Raw genomic sequence first — 21,723 nt, forward strand, 5'->3', positions numbered from 1 at the left:
AACGAAAAACAAATATGTAACACATCAACAAGCAACAACCACTGAATTACAGGCTCCTGACTTGGGACAGGCACATACATACAGAATGTGGCGGGGTTAAACATGTTAACGGGATCCTAATCCTCCCCATAAGTTTGTAGGAATAGTTGTCCTGGGGAACATTGGTTTAAAGAACTTTGGGTCCAAGTTTAATACAGGCTTCAATGGGGAAGACGCTGTAAGAATCTCATTAAGAACTAACAGTAGCAATGCAGTTATAATTTGCATCAAGCATCAGTAGGCCATTAAGATGCAATTGTGTACAAATAAAGGTACATAGGTCCATGGGTCTGAGCACTAGGAGTCCAAAGTTTAACATAGTCTTTATTTGGAAAAGCTTAAAATTCATCTTCTTCAGAATCTGCAATGGAAATGCAGTCATATTTTACACGAATCTGTACATGCCAAACATAACTAGAGGCTCCAATGAGCCTGAATCGCTCCCCTGTTCAACTGGGTCTCATTTGACTTGATTATAAAATAAAGTTCTAGTATGTGCAAGTAAATAACTTTAATTAAGCTTGATTGCATTTAGTGTTCATTATTCTCCAAAAAAGATGAATTTGTTTACGCTACAAACTTTGCCCTTACTGACGACCATTTTGAATTTTCTATCGCCTCAAAAACTAACAACGCTAAGGTTGTCGTCATTATGACATAGCGATCAGGAGCCTGTAATTCAGTGGTTGTCGTTTTTTGCTGTGTTACATATTTGTTTTTTGTTCAGTTTTTGTACATTAATAAAGCAGTTAGTTTTCTCGTTTGAATTAAATTGTTTAACATTTGTCATTTCGGGGCCTTTTATGGCTGACTATGCGGGGGCTTTGCTCATTATTGAAGGCATTATGATGACCTATAGTTGTTAATTTCTAAGTCATTTAGTCTCTTTGCAATCATAATACATACTCTTTGTTTATATATATAGCGATGTCGTTATAACGACTTAAGGATGTCGTTAAAACGACATAAGGATGTCGTTATTACGACATAGCGATGTCGTTATTACGACATGCTATGTCGAAATTACGACATAGTTATGTCGTTATAACGACATGCTATATCGTAATTACGACATAAATTATTTTTTTCGAATGACCCTTATCGGCTTCCGTATATTTTAGGTATTTTTTGAAATATTAGTTTGTCACGATACAATTTTTTTGAACACATAAATGCCTTTCTTTTTTTACTTCTCTATTTTGTCCGTTTTTAACCAATTTGTATTTATTTGGATACGATGTGGTGTACATCAATATACATATAAATATTCATTGCGTTAATAGTAAACAAATTAGCGTCTGTAAATTCGAACTAATGAAAGAACTATAAATGGAGTGACAGAAATTGATGCGATAATCTATAATATTTGACAGTATGAAATACTTTGAAAGAATAGCAAGAACGGTTAAATTAATTTAATTATGCGATGCACAAGACGTTTCAGATGTCTATTACACGCCAAGATGCAGATTTCTATCAAGTTCAAATGTTTTTGCGTATCCATCACTATACATATTTGATTAGCTTCTTCCGAATTTATTTTCTCTTTTACAGCGAGGTCGGCAATGTGTTCAATCAGCTTCTTCCAAATTTATTCAGCGAGGTCGGCAGCAGAATCGATTTTCGAATAAGGCATTTTGGGAATCATACAGAAGTTCTATCTTCATCTTTTGTGTGGCGATTCAAGGAGATCGACAGGAATGATTTACTTTGCAATTTTCATTTTGTGCGTTTCTGAAATTGTTTCTGGTAAGAAGATATTTTATAAATTATTTATTTGTAGATATTATGTAATAAAACACACACATTTTTATTCATTATTTTTAAGGAAACTTGAGGATAACTTCCCGACTGCAAACAAGCATCATATAAAAGTCTGCCTAATTTATTTTTTTCAGTTGTATTTCTGATTCAGCATTGACATCGTTTGAGATGTATATAAAATAGAAGATATTTTAGTTTAAAAGCATGTGTGATTTTTTTTTTATAGTTTACATTAAATTTAACTATAAATTTTCACAGGGTTAATGAGAAATGTTCACATATTTTAAGTCATGTTGGACAATTGACGTTCCTGCTCAAGGGTTGACTGGGCTATTAAAATATTTCTCCACTCTGACAGAAAATCCTCTATTAAATAGTGGCCAGTTTGAATATGGGATGTATAAATACGTAGCCACGTCAAGACGGAATACGGACGTTTATTCCGATGCCGCGAGACGGGATTATGTTATGTTATCTTCTAATATAAGTCTGCTCTGGCAATATTACATGCGTTCTTATTCCCGCCAACACGCCAACTCTCGTTACCTGGTAACTATCTGAGATCTTATCCTGAGCTGGGTAGCTTACCATGGATCATTCCGGGAACCGGGCTACGCGGTATATCTAACTACCGTACTGTCTACATAGTAATGTCACGTCCATTATTCCATATTACACAACACTCCCCCCCACTTTGAAAGGAGTGAGTTTACTTCCTATTCGAATATTCACTATCTTCCTTTAGTCCACCCCGTCTGGTCGCACCACGGGGATACAAATACATCTCCATATATATAGTTATATATATTTTCCAATGTTGACATATTAACAACATACATATATTTCAAAATTCCACAATTGCTCCGTCTTCGCTCTGCAGAGTTAATTTATAACTATCATATCATTCCTTGATATATATATATATTATAAGCAATCTTCACTGTTGATGTAATTTCAAATCAAAATTTACAACTGATTTCCTTTATCCTCTATGTACACACGGATCTGCTCTATATACACATCATAGTATCCTGTCTTATATATGAAGTTACCTTGCGGTATCAGAGTCTTGGCACCGTGGACATCTGAATTTTACCATAGTGTCAGCCAGCGCTGGTGTCAAATCTATACAAGCTCCATGGTACCACTCATCACAGAAATCACACTGTATCATAAACAGTCCATCATCTGGTTTTCTGCACAAACAGTGTAAGTCTGGGTTAGTCGCCTTGGTTACATCTTCACCGTCCTGTAACCGGTGCTGGCACTGTTTTAACCAGGGTGGTACTTCTCTGTCTTTACATGGCTTTAAACGGTCATGATTTATTGTCAGTACAGTTTTTTGTAATTTTATCTTGTACACATACGAAGATAATTTGGCACATACAAGTCCTGGACCTTTCCAAGGTGGGTCCAATTTCTTCGCCCTACCTTTAATTTTTGCCGTGTCTAAAACATAAACTAAATCTCCTATTTTGTATTCTCTCTCCAGAATACGTACATCATAATCACGTTTCATGGTATTCTGTGTAGTTTTTAGCGTGTTGCGCGCTATTTCATGTGCAGATGTTATGGCATCTCTGAGTCTTATCACATACTCATCTTGTGACTCGTCTGTTTTAGCACCAGGTACGCTGTACAATAAATCAACAGGCTGGTTAACCTCTCTCCCAAGCATTAGCATGTTTGGCGTAAAACCAGTACTTCTGTTCACCGACGATCGAACAGCTCCTGCTAACTGTGCCAAGTGTTCATCCCAATTGTCTTGTTGTTTAGACACGAAGCAACGGACGGCGTCCATTAAGGTTCTGTTGCAACGTTCTGCTTGTCCGTTTGAGGATGGTCTGTACGGAGTAGTTCTTGCTTTGTGCATTTGCAAGATTTCACAGATGGATTTGAAAAGCTTGCTTTCAAAATTGCGTCCTTGGTCTGTAAAAACCTGAAATGGGAATCCAAAACGAGAGAAAAACTCGTTCACAGCAGCTCTTGCCGTATGTTCTGCAGTTTGTGCTGGTAACGGAATACATTCCATCCATTTGGAAAACTGATAAACCATAACTAGTACATGTGCATTCCCAAATTTCGTCTCTGGCAGTGGTCCTAGAAAATCTAAGTGGACACGCTCCATTGGTGCACCTGCATGAAACTGGGTGAGCGGACATTTAGCCTTCCTGTTTGGCTTCTTGTGTAAATTGCATGTACTGCATGTTTTGACAAAGTCTCTTATTCGTTGTGTCATACCATACCATTGATATTTCGCCTTGATTCTTAATGTGGTCCTATTCATACCTTGATGACCTGCAGCAGGAATATCATGACATAATGATATCACTTGTTCTACAAGATCTCTTGGTACCACAAGTCTTGGTGTTCTGTCTTTCTTGTCCAAATTTTTCAATATTCCATTATCATCTAAGTAGAACATATCTTTGTTTATCCAATATTTCTTAGCTATTGGACTGCATCTGAATATTGTAGCCTCTGATGGTTCTGTTTTGTCCCTGAACCATACCAGTATTAACTCCAAGTCTGGGTCTTTAGACTGATAATCTCGTAATTGCTCTGGTGAATAAGTACTAGCTTCTATACCTGTCTCAGTAATGGCATTTACATTTGGAATGTCCAAATATGTCGCGTAAACTGACATACCAAGTAGTGTAGTGACTATTTCAACTGAACTGTGACAAACATTTTGGTTCTGGCTTTCTGTATCTTGATTGGTACTGTCAAATACTTGTGGCTTGACCGGAGATGTACCTAAATTCTCATTCACGTGACTTGTCACGTTCTGGTCCCCGTCTTGTGATATTGAACTATCTGGTGTAGCATTATCCTCTATAATTACATTTGTATGTTGTGTAATGTCCTGTTTCATTAATTTGTTCTCTGAAATCAAAGAACTCGGTAGTACTGTAAGTGGTCCTGTATTGTGTGTTTGCTCAAAGGTTTTACAGTCTTGATGCGAAGCTATGGGAATAACGTTATCTACGTCTTCTAGAAATCCAAGCCAACTTTGGTGAGCACGAGTACAATAATCGCATGCTCCACAGGGTAGATTGTGTTTTAGCACGTTCCCAGCTGCTAATCTATTCTGTGAACAAGCTAAATCTGGCAGACGTGATAATGCATCCGCATTTTGGTGTCTTTTACCTGGCCTGTGCTTTACTGTCATGTGATACTGGCTTAGCTCCTCTAACCATCGAGCTAGTTGTCCTTGTGGCTCTTTAAAGTGCAATAACCATGTTAAACTACTATGGTCTGTACGGACTATAAACTCTCTTCCTAAAAGGTAATGTCTATAATGTCTGGTGAATTTCACTACTGCAAGCAATTCTTTTCGTGTCGTGCAGTATCGTTTTTGCTCATGGGTTAATGAAAAACTTCCGTAGGCAACGGGACGCTCTACGCCATCTTGGACTTGTATTAACTCTGCGCCAATTGCGAAATTGGAAGCATCTGTGTCCAAAATAAACGGATCTTTACTGTTGGGTAATGCCAATAACGGAGTTGTTGTCAATGCCTCTACAAGTTTGTCAAAAGCCTCTTGCTCTGAATCTCCCCATTTGTACGGTTTCTTACCGGTCAATTGGTACAAAGGGTAGGATAGATCTGCAAAATTCTTGATGAAAGTTCTATGATAATTAGCAAAGCCAAGATATTGTTCAACCTCTCTTGTTGTTGTAGGTTCTTTCCGGTTTTTAACAACTTCAACATATTCACTGCCAATTGCCATACCATCTCTATTGATTGTTCTGCCTAAAAAGTCTATTTCCTTTTTAAAGAAATCACATTTCCTGGGTTTCAATTTGAGCCCATACTCTCTGAAACGTTCAAAAACTGATCTCAAATTCTGTAAATGGTCTTCAAATGTCTTTCCCATTACTAGAATATCGTCCAGGAAGGCGAGTACAACATTCCATGTTAAACCTCTGAGAACGAGATTCATTACTCGTGAATATGTTCCAGGGGCATTGCAAAGGCCAAAACTCATTCGGACAAAGTGGAATAATCCATATTTAGTGATGAAGGCAGTCTTTTCCTTGTCTGAGTCCTTCACTTTAATCTGATAATATGCACTATTAGCGTCCAATTTTGAAAACCATTCGTTTTCCGCTAAAGTGTCCAAACATTCGTCTATCAAGGGAAGCGGATAGACATCTTTTTTCGTCACGAAATTCAACTTCCGGTAATCAATACACCAGCGCACGTTGCCATCGCGCTTGCGCACAAGTACTGGGGCAGATGCCCATTCTGACATAGATGGTTCTATGATACCTGCATCTAACATTTTCTTTAAATGGTTTTCTTCTTCGTGTGCAAATCACATGGGTGTTCGTCTTATTCGTTGTTTGATAGGGCGCGCATCACCTGTATCAATCTCGTGTTCAATGTGGTTAAATGTTCCCAAGTCAAAATCATCTAGTGCAAAAACATCAGCAAATTCATGAAGTAAATTTGCAACTTTGGACTTTTGGTCTTCAGCAAGTGTACTGGATTTATCCAATATGTTCTGCAACTATTCCGGTAGTGTATTGTTATCTCTGGCTATTCCAGTTGTTGCTACTGAAGGGGCTGGCCCCGTTTCAACAACATCAGCTTCAATTGCTTCGTCTAAAAGAGTTCCCTTTTGCAAAACTATCTTGTTGTTGGTTACATTAAGTAAACTGACACATGGCAAAGAACTAGCGTTGTAATAACCACGTGGGATTAACAAATCTATCTCTTTATTAGGTTCAACTATAAAATCAGTTAATTCCGCTGACAAATCTGACTCTAATTGTACGACTGAATTAGGAGGTATGACTGTTCTATATGGAACGGTTATTTTAGCTACTCTTGCTATAACGTTCACAGGCGCTACCAGTCCAATATGTCCATGTACCATAGGTAGTGCCTCTCCATTGATGAAGAAGATTAATTTTCTGCAGTCTAAAATTACTTTTGCTTTGACTAGAAAATCAAGTCCTAATAGCATGTCATTATCAATAGGCGCAACATAAATATCTGTCCGATATGTTCTTTCACCAATTTGTAATTCAACTGGTCCCACTACAAAGGCATCCATGTGCATACCACGCCCTGCTGCATGCATTGTTGCTTTTCTTTTCATGGGTGGTTTTTTGCTAAGAGATTCATAAACTTTGTCAGAAATGATTGTAACTTCTGCTGCGGTATCTACTACCGAAATTACAGGCTGTCCATGCACTTTTAAAGTGAATCGAAGCATAGATGCTGAGCCTAACTGGCAAATAGTTCCTCCTAAGTGTACGGGATCTTGCAACTGAAGGTCAATTACTTTCTGTAAATCATTATCAGGCTCCGTTGTGTGCAATGATGAATTAGACAGAGTATCTGGATGTTGACATGTCACATGTTTTCAACGGGGTAATCCCCGAAACAGGTGTCTTGTTTCTTTCGTTTGAAATGGTGTTTAACGTTAGGCGGTTAGGTGTAGTCTGAGTCAGGGTTCCGCCCTTTAGCCCGACTCTTTCTAGTTTAAATGGTCTGTGTAATTTTTTCCTGTTGATGAATGCAAGTCAGGACAGTCCCGTTGTATATGGCCAAACTGGTGACAGAAATAGCAAGCCATATTTGCTAATTTTTCAGGTGGAATAGGTCCCAAGCGCCTTTTAAATTGTGATTGTCGCTGATTATCTTGCCTATTTTCCCTGTTACGCCATTGTTGGCGATTACCTTGATTTTGTTGGCTGAATGGTTGGGTTGCTGGCTGGACTTCATTTTGTGCAGGAAACTGTTTTGCCTGCTGTTGTTTTTGAAGCTGCTGTTTAATGTCTCCAATTTCCTGCTTATGAAATGCTTCCATAGCAGTCATTTTCTCTAGCAATGTTTCCATTTGTTTAGACAAATCGGACTTTGTGTCCGTCTTACCCATAGCGTGAACAGCTAGGTCGCTATCATAATCACTTGGTTCATCCTGATTTGGTGTTGGGTCACGTCTACCGGTTGGTTTACCAAATATAGCTGTGTGGTTATGTTGGAACCATTTTATCTGGTCAATTGCTGCTTCAACAGATGTTGGTCTGGCGGTGGCTCCATGTTGACCAGCTTCTTTATCTGAGCATCCCGGGCATATTTTCCAGATAGCTTGCTTGTGTATACATATAACTGTCGGGAAGATTTCGGAATGCTTTACAGGCTAACGAGAGAACTCGGTCTGCCCAATCTTCCAATTTCTCATTTGTATTTTGTCGTGCACTCATGAACTGAACTTGCAACGTCTCTGGTAAGTCTTGAAAATTGAACCTTTTCTCTAATTTGTGAATTAATTCAAAGTAATCCACACCTTGGTCTCTATCCAGTAAATTTGCATAGTAATCACCTGCTTTACCATGTAAACACCAACACAGTTGGTCTTTTCGTTCCGTGGTAGTCCACGATAAACGATCAGCATACCTATGAAACTTGGTGTAAAAAGTTTTCCAACTTGAAGAACCATCATACTTCAGTCCTTTAGGTATTTCTAGGTTCTTTGGTTTTGGCTTTGCTGGAGGCATTAATTGCGGCGACTCCCCATAACTTAAATATGGTCTTGGAGGGTACATATTTCTGTTTATTGTAGAAGAGTATGTTGGATGTGGTGTTCTCAAGGAATATACTGGTTCCCTAAATATTTCTGGTGAAGGTATTCTGCGACGGATTTCAGGTGAAGGTATTCTGCGTCGGATTTCTGGTGAAGGTATATGTGATTCTACCTGTTGACGACGTCTTGGGACTGGAACTGGCCTTTCTAATCTAGGTTCGTGCGCGTTGGGCCCTTGCTGCCATCCCAATTGTTTTGTCTGCTGTTGTGTATTTTGTTTACGTGAATAATCACGTTTTTCAATGTGCTCATTGGGACCTTGCTGCCATCCCAATTGTGATGTCTGCTGCTGTGTATTTTGGTTACGTGAATAATCACGTTTTTCAATGTTTTCCTCAACATTTAATCTGATACTTGGTTTCTTGTACCCTAATTCATCTGTTCTATGAATTTTGTCTGGCTTAAACTGTCGATCAATTGAAAAATCTTGAACTTTATCCTGGTCATCATACTTGGTTTGTAGTAATGGTTTTCTTTCATCAGGTCTTGACAATTTTGTTGAATACTGGAGGTCCCCATACTGCAAAGTGTAATTTAAAGGCTTGCTCATCGCTGAACTGGGACGTGATAACTCATGTTTGACTTCCTCAGGCTCAGGTTTAAGCAAACATTCATCAGAAGGTGTGTCAGAATCCGAAAAGTCATTGATTTATGCTTCTCGTCTTGCATATTCCGAATGAAATCCAGATGTTTTAACTTCACCATAATCAACATAGTCTTGTAAATCATAACTTGACTGAGTCCGTGATTTGTATTCTTGTTGCTGTGTAACTGGTGAAAAATCTATCATATCCATCATGGCTTCAGTAATTCTCAGTCTTGGTATTTCAGAAAGATGCTCAGGCTGAATATTACCAAATGTCTCTCTCATAGACATAATCTTGTCAGCTATGACATTTCCCACACCAGGTAACAACCTTAATTCTTCATAGGAACAGCTGTTAATTTTTACACATTGCTGCTGAAAAGCTAATGTTGTCATAATGTTATATTAACACAAACACAGTTCAATTAAATCACTGGTTGCTAAACCAGAAAAAAAATTAATGTGTATGTGCTATGGCTAACCACAGAAAAAAACGGCTAATTTTTCCAAAAATGGCAAATTTTCTCCAAATTGCTCTGATAACGGCTAATTTGACTAATTTCTACACAAAACGGCTAATTTTAGCAAAACGTGAAACAATTTTCGAAAATAAATTCTGTAATTAACGCAAGTTTTTATGCTTATATTATTTCCATGTTCAAACACTTCATAATATACCAAATATAGCAATATGAACTTCGCAATTACACGTGATGTAATCACTTCTGTGTCTCGATTAATTCGTCTTTTTAACACAGGAAACCCTGCTCGCCAAGCGCCAGTGATGTGATTTCCGAGTATTATCACTCAATACTAATACTACTAATACAATTCAACGCCTCTAATTGTACTAACTCACCGAATATCTTCTAATATAAGTCTGCTCTGGCAATATTACATGCGTTCTTATTCCCGCCAACACGCCAACTCTCGTTACCTGGTAACTATCTGAGATCTTATCCTGAGCTGGGTAGTTTACCATGGATCATTCCGGGAACCGGGCTACGCGGTATATCTAACTACCGTACTGTCTACATAGTAATGTCACGTCCATTATTCCATATTACACAACAATACCTATCAAATTAATTAATTTTTTCCCATCCTGACTAAGCATTACATTTTTGCCTCTTGACGTTAAATATACAACAATAAATCATTGTATTACCGTCTACATTTTATACTGTTGGTCAGAAATCCTGTTAATAAATATATGACGGCAAATTCTAAAGAACACAAGTTGAACAATAATATGATGGGGTGTTTATGCCTCACCTAGGGGCATAATGTTATTCGGTCTGTCCGTCCTTCCATCTGTCCCGCTTCAGGTTAAAGTTTTTGGTCAAGGTAGTTTTTGATGAAGTAGAAGTCCAATCAACTTGAAACTTAGTACCGTGACATGTTCCCTATGATATGATCTTTCTAATTTTAATGCCAAATGAGTTTTTATCCCAATTTCACGGTCCATTGAACATAGAAAATGATAGCGCGAGTGGGGCATCCGTGTACTATGGACACATTCTTGTATTTTTTTTTTTCATTTGTCCTTCCCAAATAAGTTCATAGCTAGTTTATTTGAGTTTTTCTCGAAAGTTTCGTAGCTTTAGCAATGACGGAGTACCGCATATCGTGGCAAGTATGGCAAATTTACACAGTTGAGTAAAAAGCTTGTCTATTATCTCGATAATAATTGTTACTGTTAATAAACCAAGAAAAGCGGATTGTGTCAAAACGGACCGTTTCGAAATAATCTGCAGATTCATTGTCATTTGTTTGTATTAAATACTTTGCGTCACTAGGTACTATATATGTTCAGTGCTATGTATATCGCAATAGCAGAATAACGACTCGGGAGGGAGTACTTGAAGAAACCTGTCATACACATTTCGCCCATCTGTTGTTTTTGTTTAAGATCAAAGGTCGTGTAGTGAAATTTTATGGAATGCTAAACCTTAAAATAGTCTCTATATCTGCGAAGTGCAAAATGTCCAATGGAAAACAAATGATTTAATACGGACGTTGACGCACCCTATAGGTATTTCGAAAAGTTCAAAGAATGATTTTGACCCTAATACTTAATAATAAAAAAATATTTTAGACTAAGAAAGCATCCTTTAGATTTAAAACAAGAAACTGGTCCGTAAAATATCATTACATCAATACTCCTTTGTCCGGCGTAAACACGTCGCGCACTAACTCAATTGCTTTTAATGACAGATTTACTTCAAATTTAACAAAATGATGAACAATGGAGGTAAGGAGAGGGTCTATATACTTTTTGCAAATTTCACTTTTCTTATTCCAGGTATATCTGGAGTGATTTACCTTAAACTTTATCAGAATATTAAGAAAGGGAGTCTGGGAGTGTACACCCTTTTAACGATTTACACCTTTGTCGTTCTAGCGTATAGGACTTTTATCTTTAATTAAACAGTCGATTACCCGAATCGTGTTTAACTCATTATGTCAGGAAAAGACTAAAAGTGACCATATTTCTATTCCCCAATCACCCTTAATAGCTACGAAGTATGCTAGAAATTTAAAAAATGGTATCAGAGAGGAAGAGTTGATGTCCTACATTAATCCATTTCCTTAAGGAAGTACACTACTAATTCATTGTCCCATTGCTTTCTATGTTCAATTTCAAGCAGGCACAGCTCTTTTGTTTTAAGTTCAAATAAAGTGACAATCATTACATGTCAAAGCAACACTTTATGGTGTCTTGTACTGAAAAAAATCAACATACCTTTAATGGCATATAAGAAAGAACTGGTTCCCGGAACTTCGGATGTACAAAAACAGGTACTTCAGATCTGACAAACAGGCAAAATGTACCCTCTTTTTTTAAATTTCATGCATTTTTTTTATTATTCAAAATTATAAGTCAGAAAGTGTTCTACAATGATCACCAGTCATTCAGCTTTCATTTGATACCAAAATTACCTAAATATTCTACATATTTTGAAAGTTATACCCATGCGTAGGAACTATTTTGTGTTAAATATGTACTACTTTCTGGTATGTGCTTTCTGACCGGGCCCGAATTAGTGGTGTTACACCTTAAGATCAACAATAAAATTTGGAAAACTATTTTTACAGGCAATCTGATTGAAAGACCGATTCTGTGTCCACGCTATTCTTAGAAGATTCTGACAACTTTCCGTTTTACTTTCTGTTCAAATAATTATTACATCAGCCAATGACAGTTCGCGATCTGTCGACAAATGTTTGAATGTTTGTATCATTACAACGAAACCGGAGGATTCCGAACGGTCTCTAAAACAGACAGTATAATAAAGCGTTGTCAGATCTCTGTACGAGTAGCGTGGACACAGGATCTGTATTTCAATACGATTATAAATTTGGATACAATATCTTTACCGTAACTGCTGTTGCATGCTTTGCTCATATCTAATTATATCAAAAACGTGACTTTTCTGCACTACGAAGGACTAAAGCAAACTTATACGTGTATTTTTGAAAGGTTTAAAGATTTTATATTTACATGTGTGCAAACTCAGAGGCCATATATAATGCTCGTGTCATCTGGCTTGTTATGTATACCCCTTCTTGTAGTGCTGACAATGTATTTATACTTTATAAGCTTTCGTGTTGCTCATGTTAGTACAAACCCGGTAGTTAGTCTAATACGGTAGGTCACATTCGGGGAAAAGGGGACGCGATTGTAGTTACGACAATAAACATATCCGATATCATCTGTGAAACGGATATTCCATAACGGTACACCAACTCGTGATGGCGTCCGTAAAATTAACGAAGGGATGATTTCAACTTGACCACTTGGAACTCTTGGTTTAATAGCTTCCTTGTGAGCAGCCAGTGGGAAATCTAGTGACAAAATATTACCTCCCCTTTAAACACTGAAAACTAAATCTTCTCCATGTTTGTCCCATTTAAGCAAGGACGCTATCAATTATGAATTCACGGAAAAACGTTCTGGTAAATAGTAAAAATAGAAATAAATTGAAATGGAAACAAAACTTCCACTCGATGTTTTCATTTTCCTCCTTAAGTAGCAAACGACGAGTACAGCAGGCTACAGATGCTTGGAGTAAAATTGGTTTAAAATGTTGCTATGCGAATAAATTCCTGGAGTACCAACTTCAATTTATTTTTTTACTGTCTGTATACCTTTCTGGAACATGCTTATTATTCGAATATATATACAGCTAGATCAGAGAAAGTCAGGGAAAAAATTCTAAAGGAATCGATTGATATGCAGCAAAGATTGGAACTTTTGAAATTAAGTTACTAAGCAAAATCAAACAGACCTTATCTCAATGTAAACATTGAATGTGAATAGATCAAGAAGACCACAAATACTTGTACAAAACTCGAGACCTTTTCTTCAAATTGTATACAAAATAGTAGAAAGATACCTACTTTACAAAAATAGTTATCTTTAATTTTTTAACCTGCACAGACAGACTTTTAAATGAAAGACAATAGTTCTCTATTGAATGTACATATGACAAGCGCAGACCGGTGTGCTCGATAACTTAGGTGGGAAAAACAAGCATACTTTGGGAAATTGCTAAGGACGTTTTGGAACACTCAGAAAATTGGTGACCCGAAAGATCTTTTGATTTTGAATATACATGATTTTTTTCATTTTTTTTTATCAATATGCAGCAAAGATTGGCAGTTTTTAAATTTCAGTTTCACAAGCTTCTAAAGCAATTATCTCGATAAATACTGAACATAAAACATCGCGTATTTGCATGTATATTTCTAATAACACAGTTTAACAAATTATTTCTTTAAAATGTACAATTATTATTTAGAAATAACTTTTGATTAGTATCGTCACCGGTATTGTTTTATTATTGACTTTCTCGACTCTATCATAAGAAGAGTGAATTTTCTTTTATTATTTTTTCACTGGATATCCCATTGCAGCAACCCTCTATAACTCTCAACTTTTTTTATTCTGTAATGTTTCTATCAACCTTTTTGCTATTTGGTAAATCACATATTACAGGAAGTTACAGGTAATTTTGAGATATATTAAATATACACCTATTAGAATATTTTACTTTTATAAACCACGATATCAGACCAGAGTATTATCATATTAATGGTCGTCAAAGTATTGACCAGTATAGTGTTTTTTTTCTGTTTGCATTATGGGACTAAAGCTACACTTTGCAAAGACGGACGGGTTAATAGGACTTGTATTTGGAATTATAAATAACAATGATATATGAAGACAAAAGTAAAGGTTGTCCGTTCTAGTATGTCTTATAACATGTGTAACTTCTCGCCTTTCAACTTGAAAGCAACACTTTGCCAGACCTACCTTTAACAGTGGGATATCCAGTGAACGAAAACAAAAGAAAATTCACTCTTCTTATGATAGAGTCGAGAAAGTCAATAATAAAACAATACCGGTGACGATACTGATCAAAAGTTATTTCTGAATAATAATTGTACATTTTAAAGAAACTATTTGTAAAACTGTGTTATTACAAATATACATGCAAATACACGATGTTTTATGTTCAGTATTAATCGAGATAATTGCTTTAGAAGCTTGTGAAACTAAAATTTAAAAACTGCCAATCTTTGCTGCATATCGATAAAAAAAATTGAAAAAAATCATGTATATACAAAATCAAAAGATCTTTCGGGTCACCAATTTTCTGAGTGTTCCAAAAAGTCCTTAGCATGTTATAATTTCCCAATGTATGCTTATTTGTTCATTCCTAAGATATCGAGCACACCGGTCTGCTCTTGTCACATGTACATTCAATAGAGAACTATTGTCTTTTCGTGAATATAAACAATTAAAAGTCTGTCTGTGCAGGTTAAAAAAAAAGAAAACTATTTTTATAAAGTAGGTATCTTTCTACTATTTTGTATACAATTTAAAAAAAAAAGGTCGTCTCGAGTTTTGTGCAAGTATTTGCGGTCTTCTCGATCTACTTGCATTCAATGTTTACATCGAGACAAGTTCTGTTTGATTTTGCATAGTAACTTAATTTCAAAAGTGCCAATCTTTGCTGCATATCAATCGATTCCTTTGGAATTTTTTCCCCGACTTTCTCTGATCTAGCTGTGTATATATATACGAATAATTAGCATGTTCCAGAGAGGTATACAGACATTAAAAAAATAAATTGAAGTTGGTACTTCAGGAATTTATTCGCATAGCAACATTTTAAACCAGTTTTACTCCAAGCATCTATAGCCTGCTGTACTCATCGTTTGCTACTTAAGGAGGAAAATGATAATATTGAGTGGAAGTTTTGTTTTTATTTCAATTTATTTCTATTTTTACTATTTACCAGAGCGTTTTTCCTTGATTCCATAATTGATAGCATCCTTGCTAAAATGGGACAAACATTGAGAAGATCTAGGGCGTGTTTTATTGGTCTCTTCGGTACATCTCCAGAATATCTTCTGGTGAAGAGTCCAAAACAATTTATCTGGACCTCTTCTGGAGATATTCTATGGAAGATCAATAAAATAAAAATGCAATTTGCCGCCGAATATAGCAGGTTTTTGTTATGTTGGATGACATAAATTAAGTTTACGATTTTTTTAGAAAATTAAGATACGTCCATGCAGTAGACATGACTGTAAAAGTGTTCTCTGTTCGTTACAATTTTCTTTATGCTTTCCTTTAACTCTATTTTGCTGAACAAATCAGGCTTAACCCCCACTATTAGATTTTTAAGAATAATCTTAAACGCACAAGAATTCTTCAATGTTTGTCTGGAATATGACTGATGAAAAAGGAAATCTTAGTCTTTCCATTTTTGTTTTTAAAGTAACCGAACTGGATTAACAAGATATCAGAAAGTTCGAAAAAATCGTTTTTCTCTGGCGGTCCTTGAAGAAAATCTTCTGGTCCTAACTATGATTTCTAATGCAAAATTTCGATGGTCAAAACCTTTGGACTACCACTTTTCAATTGTTTTTATTGTATATGGATCTATATGTAATAAAATTGAGAATGAAAATGGGGAATGTTTCAAAGAGACAACAACCCGACCAAAGAGCAGACAACAGCCGAAGGCCACCAATGGGTCTACAACGTATACCAGACGTTTCTTAGACTTTTATTTAATGAATCAGTTGGTTGTGTACTGATTGATACTTAAGTCTGGGAGAACAAGATTTATTTCAGTACTAGTTGCAACTAGCTTTGAACGAACTTCTAGTAATTGCAAATACTCTTAGTTCGATGCTTTGAGTCTATTGTCTTAATGTTAGTTGGCCGGTTTCTTTTGTGTGTCTCGTACCGATCTTTTGAGTTAATCTAATTGCAACTGATTTGCGCAGGTTGTTCTTATATTGTACTGCTACACTACTGTTTCAGCTTCGGGGAGGATTGAGCGCTCACAAACAAGTTGTTGTACTGTTACATCACTGTCCCAGGTAGGGGATGGTTGGGATCCCGCTAACATGTTTAACCCCGCCACATTCTGTATGTATGTACCTGTCCCAAGTCAGGAGCCTGTAAGTCAGTGGTTGTCGTTTGTTGCTGTGTTACTTATTTGTAGATGGGAGTCGAACGAACCTTCTGTGGGCGGGGTTCGAACTAACAAGTAGATGAACTACTTAGACCACTTGGCCATCGAGGCCCCGATTGTTGACATAACGCATTTATGAAAAAAGTCACAACAAAAAATTATATTATGTTTTTTTTTATTAAATTGATAAGATTTTATTGTTTTAAAGGGACTGCTAATGTCACTGGAGACGAAGCCATAAAAAAGGTCTTGAAAGATTACAACAAATATGCCTACCCTGGAACAGCTGAACATCCAATTGTGAAAGTCAAGCATGCCTTGAATCTCCAAAAGATGGACTATGTAAGTGCGTCTTAAAACTATTTAACTAGTATTTAATTCATTTCAATTCATGACGACCACGTTATTTCATATTTTTTTAACGGAGGTTTTTGGTTTTTTTTTTCTATCTTTCTTTGTTGAATTTTGTTTTGGTTAAAGGTTTTTATTCTAACCAGACGATAGTAGAGAGCATAATGTTTTCTGAATATTTACTGAAATTAAATGATATTGTTTTTGAAAAGTTGCATCTATTATTACTCCCTACTCGCACAACTTTATAAATGTCAATCAAGAGATAAGTTTCATAATTATCTAGTCCATAACCAAGAGCGTTTGATACGATTAGACTGAACTGCATTTCGCACGGGGGTAGTTTCGCATATTTCGCGATTATCAAATTTGCGATTGGTTTTTCAGATGATGTGAAGTGCGAATTTACAGTTGATCGAATTTGACCCCCGCGCGAAAATTTTAAGCATTGAAATATTAAAGCCTACAAAAATATAAACTTTTACAGTATTCCATGTCATTTGCAGAATTCTAAAAGAATGTTCATTGAGGTTTGGTCACAGCTGAACTGGAAAGACCCTAGATTGACTTGGGGTAGACAACCAGCAAGAATAAGACTCCCAATGTCTCTCATATGGACCCCAGATTTAATTCTATACAACAAGTAAGTAATATAAGCACCGGTGCAGTCGGTTATGAGTGTGGATTAGAAAGGGGGTCCCTCATTTCTTTATTCTTTAATTTTTTAGACCATGTTTCTCTATTCTTTATATATTGTTCCCCATTATTCTCTTTTCTTTATATTTTAGCATCCCATTATTCTCTTTTCCCTTTTTTGTTGAATCCACTGAATTCCATGCTCCTCACATGTCCACTACTGTCTACCATATTTTATTTCTGATTCTTACGCGTGATACTTAACCTTGCTTTGGAATCACGCGACAGTAAACCGATTCTGGTCGCGAAATGTTTACCCTGTCCGCGCATCAGGTCCCATTTCATTGAAATTTTTCAACTGTTAATTCCGTCATGTGTTCCTAGCAAAACTTCTTGACCGACACTATGTTATCACTATGCTCATTTTTTTGCAGTCCAATTCCAAAGCCATCATACGAGCCAAATGCTGTGGTAAGTCAGAATGGAGCCGTTCTTGTGGTTCCTGTTAACCAGTATGAAACTGAAAACTGCACGAAGCATGACGATGTTATCGAATGTCAATTTAAATTCGGATCCTGGACGTACGGTGGAGATGAACTCGAATTAGAAGTCTTCAGTCCTCACGTGATGCTGGATTACTACAGGGAAAACCCCGAGTACGAAATAGTCGGGTCGAGTGCTGTTCGGAATGACCAGAAGTACGCATGTTGTCCAGAAATATACTACGACATAATCTACACCATCCAAATTAAACATCGTTAGTAAATTAGATACGTGTTATGTATTCAACGATGTCGTACTATTTACTTTGAACCCGCACACGTATATTTCATGTTTCTTTGTAGATAACGCGAAATGTTTTTTTTATTTATTTATTTCTTTTTGAAGAAATATTTCAACAATTTTGTATTTGTGGTAATTTATTGTTAAAAAATACAACAATAGTATTTTCATGTACATGAAGACGCATTTTTTAATTAACGGGTGCAATCAAAAAACGATTTTTTTTTATTTAAGAACATTATATAATTGTACTAATTCACTGTCTTTAAAACTTACAAACAGTTAAATTCTAGTAATGGCAATCAACGTTTAATGCATTACCGCTGTAAAATTCTATAGCGGCAACCGAAATTGAATAACAAGTTAGTTGCCTTGGCAACCGATCTTTGCTAAATTTTATCAATACTTCTCTTCATACATTATATAACATTTTGACACTGACTAGCTGTATTGATCTTGTTAAATAACTTCTTTCAAAATAGACTACATCACGTCACTATGATTTTTTGTATTAGAAATTTGCTATGTTTATAATAAATATTAGGAACTTGATTGGAAGATTACGCTTTTCTTTTCCCAGTTTTTAGTCAGAATAAGAAGATACGTCAATGAAACAGCAATCTAACAAAACAAATCAGAAATCCATGACTATTACACTGAACATTTTAATACTTTTTAAAAGGGCCATTAAGAGCTAAACAAAAAAATAGAGAAAAATAGGCCCAAAAAATAAAGACTAGAAAATAATGGGCAAAGTTATAAAGAATAGAGAAAAATGGCAAAAAAATACGGAATACAATATGGAATGACTCCCATCCAGACCCGCAGTCAGGTATAGGCATAATGACAGGATATGCAGTGTATACGTCAATGAGACATCAATCTAACGACAAAAATAAAACATTACGTTAACATTGAACGTTTTAATACTTGTTTGCCCCCGCGTCGGCGGAAAGGGGGAGGGGGGTTTAGTGTGACCCTTGTCCGTACTACGTCCCAAGATAAGTGTCCGTTCTCTAACAGTAGTTTGCCTTAACCAAATGTTATGAAACTTATACACAATGTTTAGTACCACAAAATCAAGTTCGAATTTGGGTGGTGTCACTTTTACAGTTCTCTAGTTTTGTCCCTTTATAACCTAATATGCAAGTGGGGGCACCATCTGTGTCCAATAGACACATTCTCCATTTATTTTATAATAGAATAGTGAGTGGAAACGGGGAATGTGTCAAAGAGACAAAGAGCAGAAAACAGCCCAAGGCCACCAATTGGTCTTCACTGCAGCGAGGAAATCCCCCAGAGCCAGGCTTCAACTTGCCCCTAAACAATAATGTATACTAGTTCATCGAAATTGACGCCACACTAAACTTACAAATGAACCAAAATTAAAAAAAACACAAGGCTTGTTCCTGACATAGGACAGGCGCAAAAATGCGGCGGGGTTAAACATGTTTTGTGAGACATAAACCTCTAGCCAACGTGGAATAAACAAACGCACAGCAATAAGCACAGTAAAACTCAGTTCAAAAGAAGTCCGAGTCCGATATTAGAATGGGTATTAGAAGAAACTAAACAAACTGACAATGATCAACATAAATTAACAAAGGACTACTAGCAGTAACTGTTATAGAAGTTAATAGAATATAGAATGTATATTCTACACAACTCATTTAGCTAAGATTTTTCTAATTCAAGCATTGGGTGAATTTCGCAACTGTCACCTTCACGAATGCGTTTTAATTTTATTTTATTGCTTATTGTTGAAGGCTATTCGGTGACTTACAGTTGTTAACTTCTATGTCATTTGGTCTCTGGTGGTGAGTTTTTTCATTGGTATATGAATACCACATCGTCTTAATTTATATTATAGAGAATTGTTTACATAAAATTGTGTTTCTAATCATAGAAAGTTTTCAAAGTAACTTAACTGAACACTGTTAGAAGGAAGAATACGATTGTTTATCTCCCTCACGGCAACAAAGAAGTGGGGTTTATTTGCAATGTCCGTCCGTTCGTCAAACAAAACAGTCGTCACACTTTTCTTAGATACAACTTCACAAAATGACGCCATATTTGGTCACCTTGACAGAGATGAGTATTAATTAACGTGTGGACATTTATCGGATCTTTCAGATACTCATTTCCTGCTTGTTTATACTTTGAATATGTTAATATGTTGTTATCTGCGACACAGATCAACGAGTCTCGAGGGCATCCGAAAATTTTTCCATGATATAACTTCAACTTATTGTAGCTCTTTAGTAAGGAGTAACCCTTTATCGAGGAGGAAGACTCATTTGCCGAGTGATTGAAGTAGTTCATCTACAGCCAACTAGTACTGAGGTTGTGAGTACGAACCCCGCTCGTGGCAAGGTGCGTTCGACTCGGATCTTATTGACTAGGAATGCCAGTTTTCCTGCCGAGGTCGATGGTTCATTATATCAGGGCACTTCGGCTTCCTCGACTTTCTACACTAAAAAAATTGTCCTCCATGGTAGGGACACGAGTGATGAAAATTGCGTTAAACACCAACAATCAATGTATCAAATCCTGAAGGGAACCACAAGCTCTTAAATTCAATATCAGCTAGTAGAAAGATATTCCACAATTAGGCGCTGTTGGAATGGTGATGAACAAGAATGGAAAAAATCACCAGTCTTTTACAACCGAACATTAGTGCGGATTTATTGGTAATACATAAGTTAAGATATGATGCTGACCAACAAGTATTTCTATGTATTAATACAACGTTTACAATATTGATATTTATGAATAACTATTTTGTGTATGCCTGTATGTCGTTTGATTGCTGTCTCACTCATAGGGGGAGAACACGGGTTGCTCATTTCATGGCACGCTTTTGGGATGTGGGATTTAGAGGGGTAGAAAAAAATAGGGATGTGGGATATGGGGATTAAAAAAGTAGAAATGTGAAAAAGCAGGATTAGGGAAATGAGCATCCTTTGTCCCCCCCCCCCCAAATCATTGAGACATCAATCAAACTACATGTCGGCATAAACAAAATTGATGTTCTACAAAACAGAGGACTATTTTCATTTTAGCAAGCTTTAAGCCATTCTGGGGCTAAAAAAGATGTTATTTAATTAAACAGATTTTTAAAAGATCTGACATCAACACAAAAACCACGGAGACATTAAAAACAACAAACCCAGACGAAACTCCCCACTGGAGAAAGACAGATGAATATGTTGTTTAGATCCCTATCCCTTACATCTGGATCACTCGACTTTTATACTTGGTTTATAATTATTTTATCTATCAATTTATTCCTTTAGTCTTGGATTATTTTTTTACTGATAGCGTATTTGAAATTTACGGTTGCAGTTGTCTCCCTTTACACACTATCTTGTCTCATAAATGATCTGTTGCAAAGTGTTAATGATTCAAATTACATGTTTGATTGTATAAAGGCAAAAAGCAAAACAACACGATTCATTGTGTCA

General features: G+C 36.3%; 1 protein-coding gene across 1 annotated transcript; it reads left to right on the forward strand.

Moving 5' to 3' along the window:
• Positions 1-1,484: 1,484 nt before the first annotated feature.
• Positions 1,485-18,811, forward strand: LOC127721432 (neuronal acetylcholine receptor subunit alpha-2-like). The gene is made up of 4 exons (XM_052228151.1): positions 1,485-1,788; positions 16,698-16,831; positions 17,347-17,483; positions 17,911-18,811. Exons 1-4 carry the CDS (start codon positions 1,740-1,742, stop codon positions 18,236-18,238), a joined length of 648 nt encoding a protein of 215 aa, XP_052084111.1. The 5' UTR covers positions 1,485-1,739; the 3' UTR covers positions 18,239-18,811.
• The last annotated feature ends 2,912 nt before the right edge of the window (positions 18,812-21,723 follow it).

The sequence above is a fragment of the Mytilus californianus genome, unplaced genomic scaffold (genome assembly GCF_021869535.1).
Source record: "Mytilus californianus isolate M0D057914Y unplaced genomic scaffold, xbMytCali1.0.p SCAF_12, whole genome shotgun sequence".
Lineage (NCBI taxonomy): Eukaryota > Metazoa > Mollusca > Bivalvia > Mytilida > Mytilidae > Mytilus > Mytilus californianus.

Excerpts from the sequence above, each read along its gene's own strand:
- LOC127721432 (XM_052228151.1), top strand. The coding sequence starts at position 1,740 with ATGATTTACTTTGCAATTTTCATTTTGTGCGTTTCTGAAATTGTTTCT. Across the intron at positions 1,789-16,697 it reads CGTTTCTGAAATTGTTTCTG|GGACTGCTAATGTCACTGGA; the intron begins GTAAGAAGATAT and ends ATTGTTTTAAAG. Across the intron at positions 16,832-17,346 it reads ATCTCCAAAAGATGGACTAT|AATTCTAAAAGAATGTTCAT; the intron begins GTAAGTGCGTCT and ends TGTCATTTGCAG.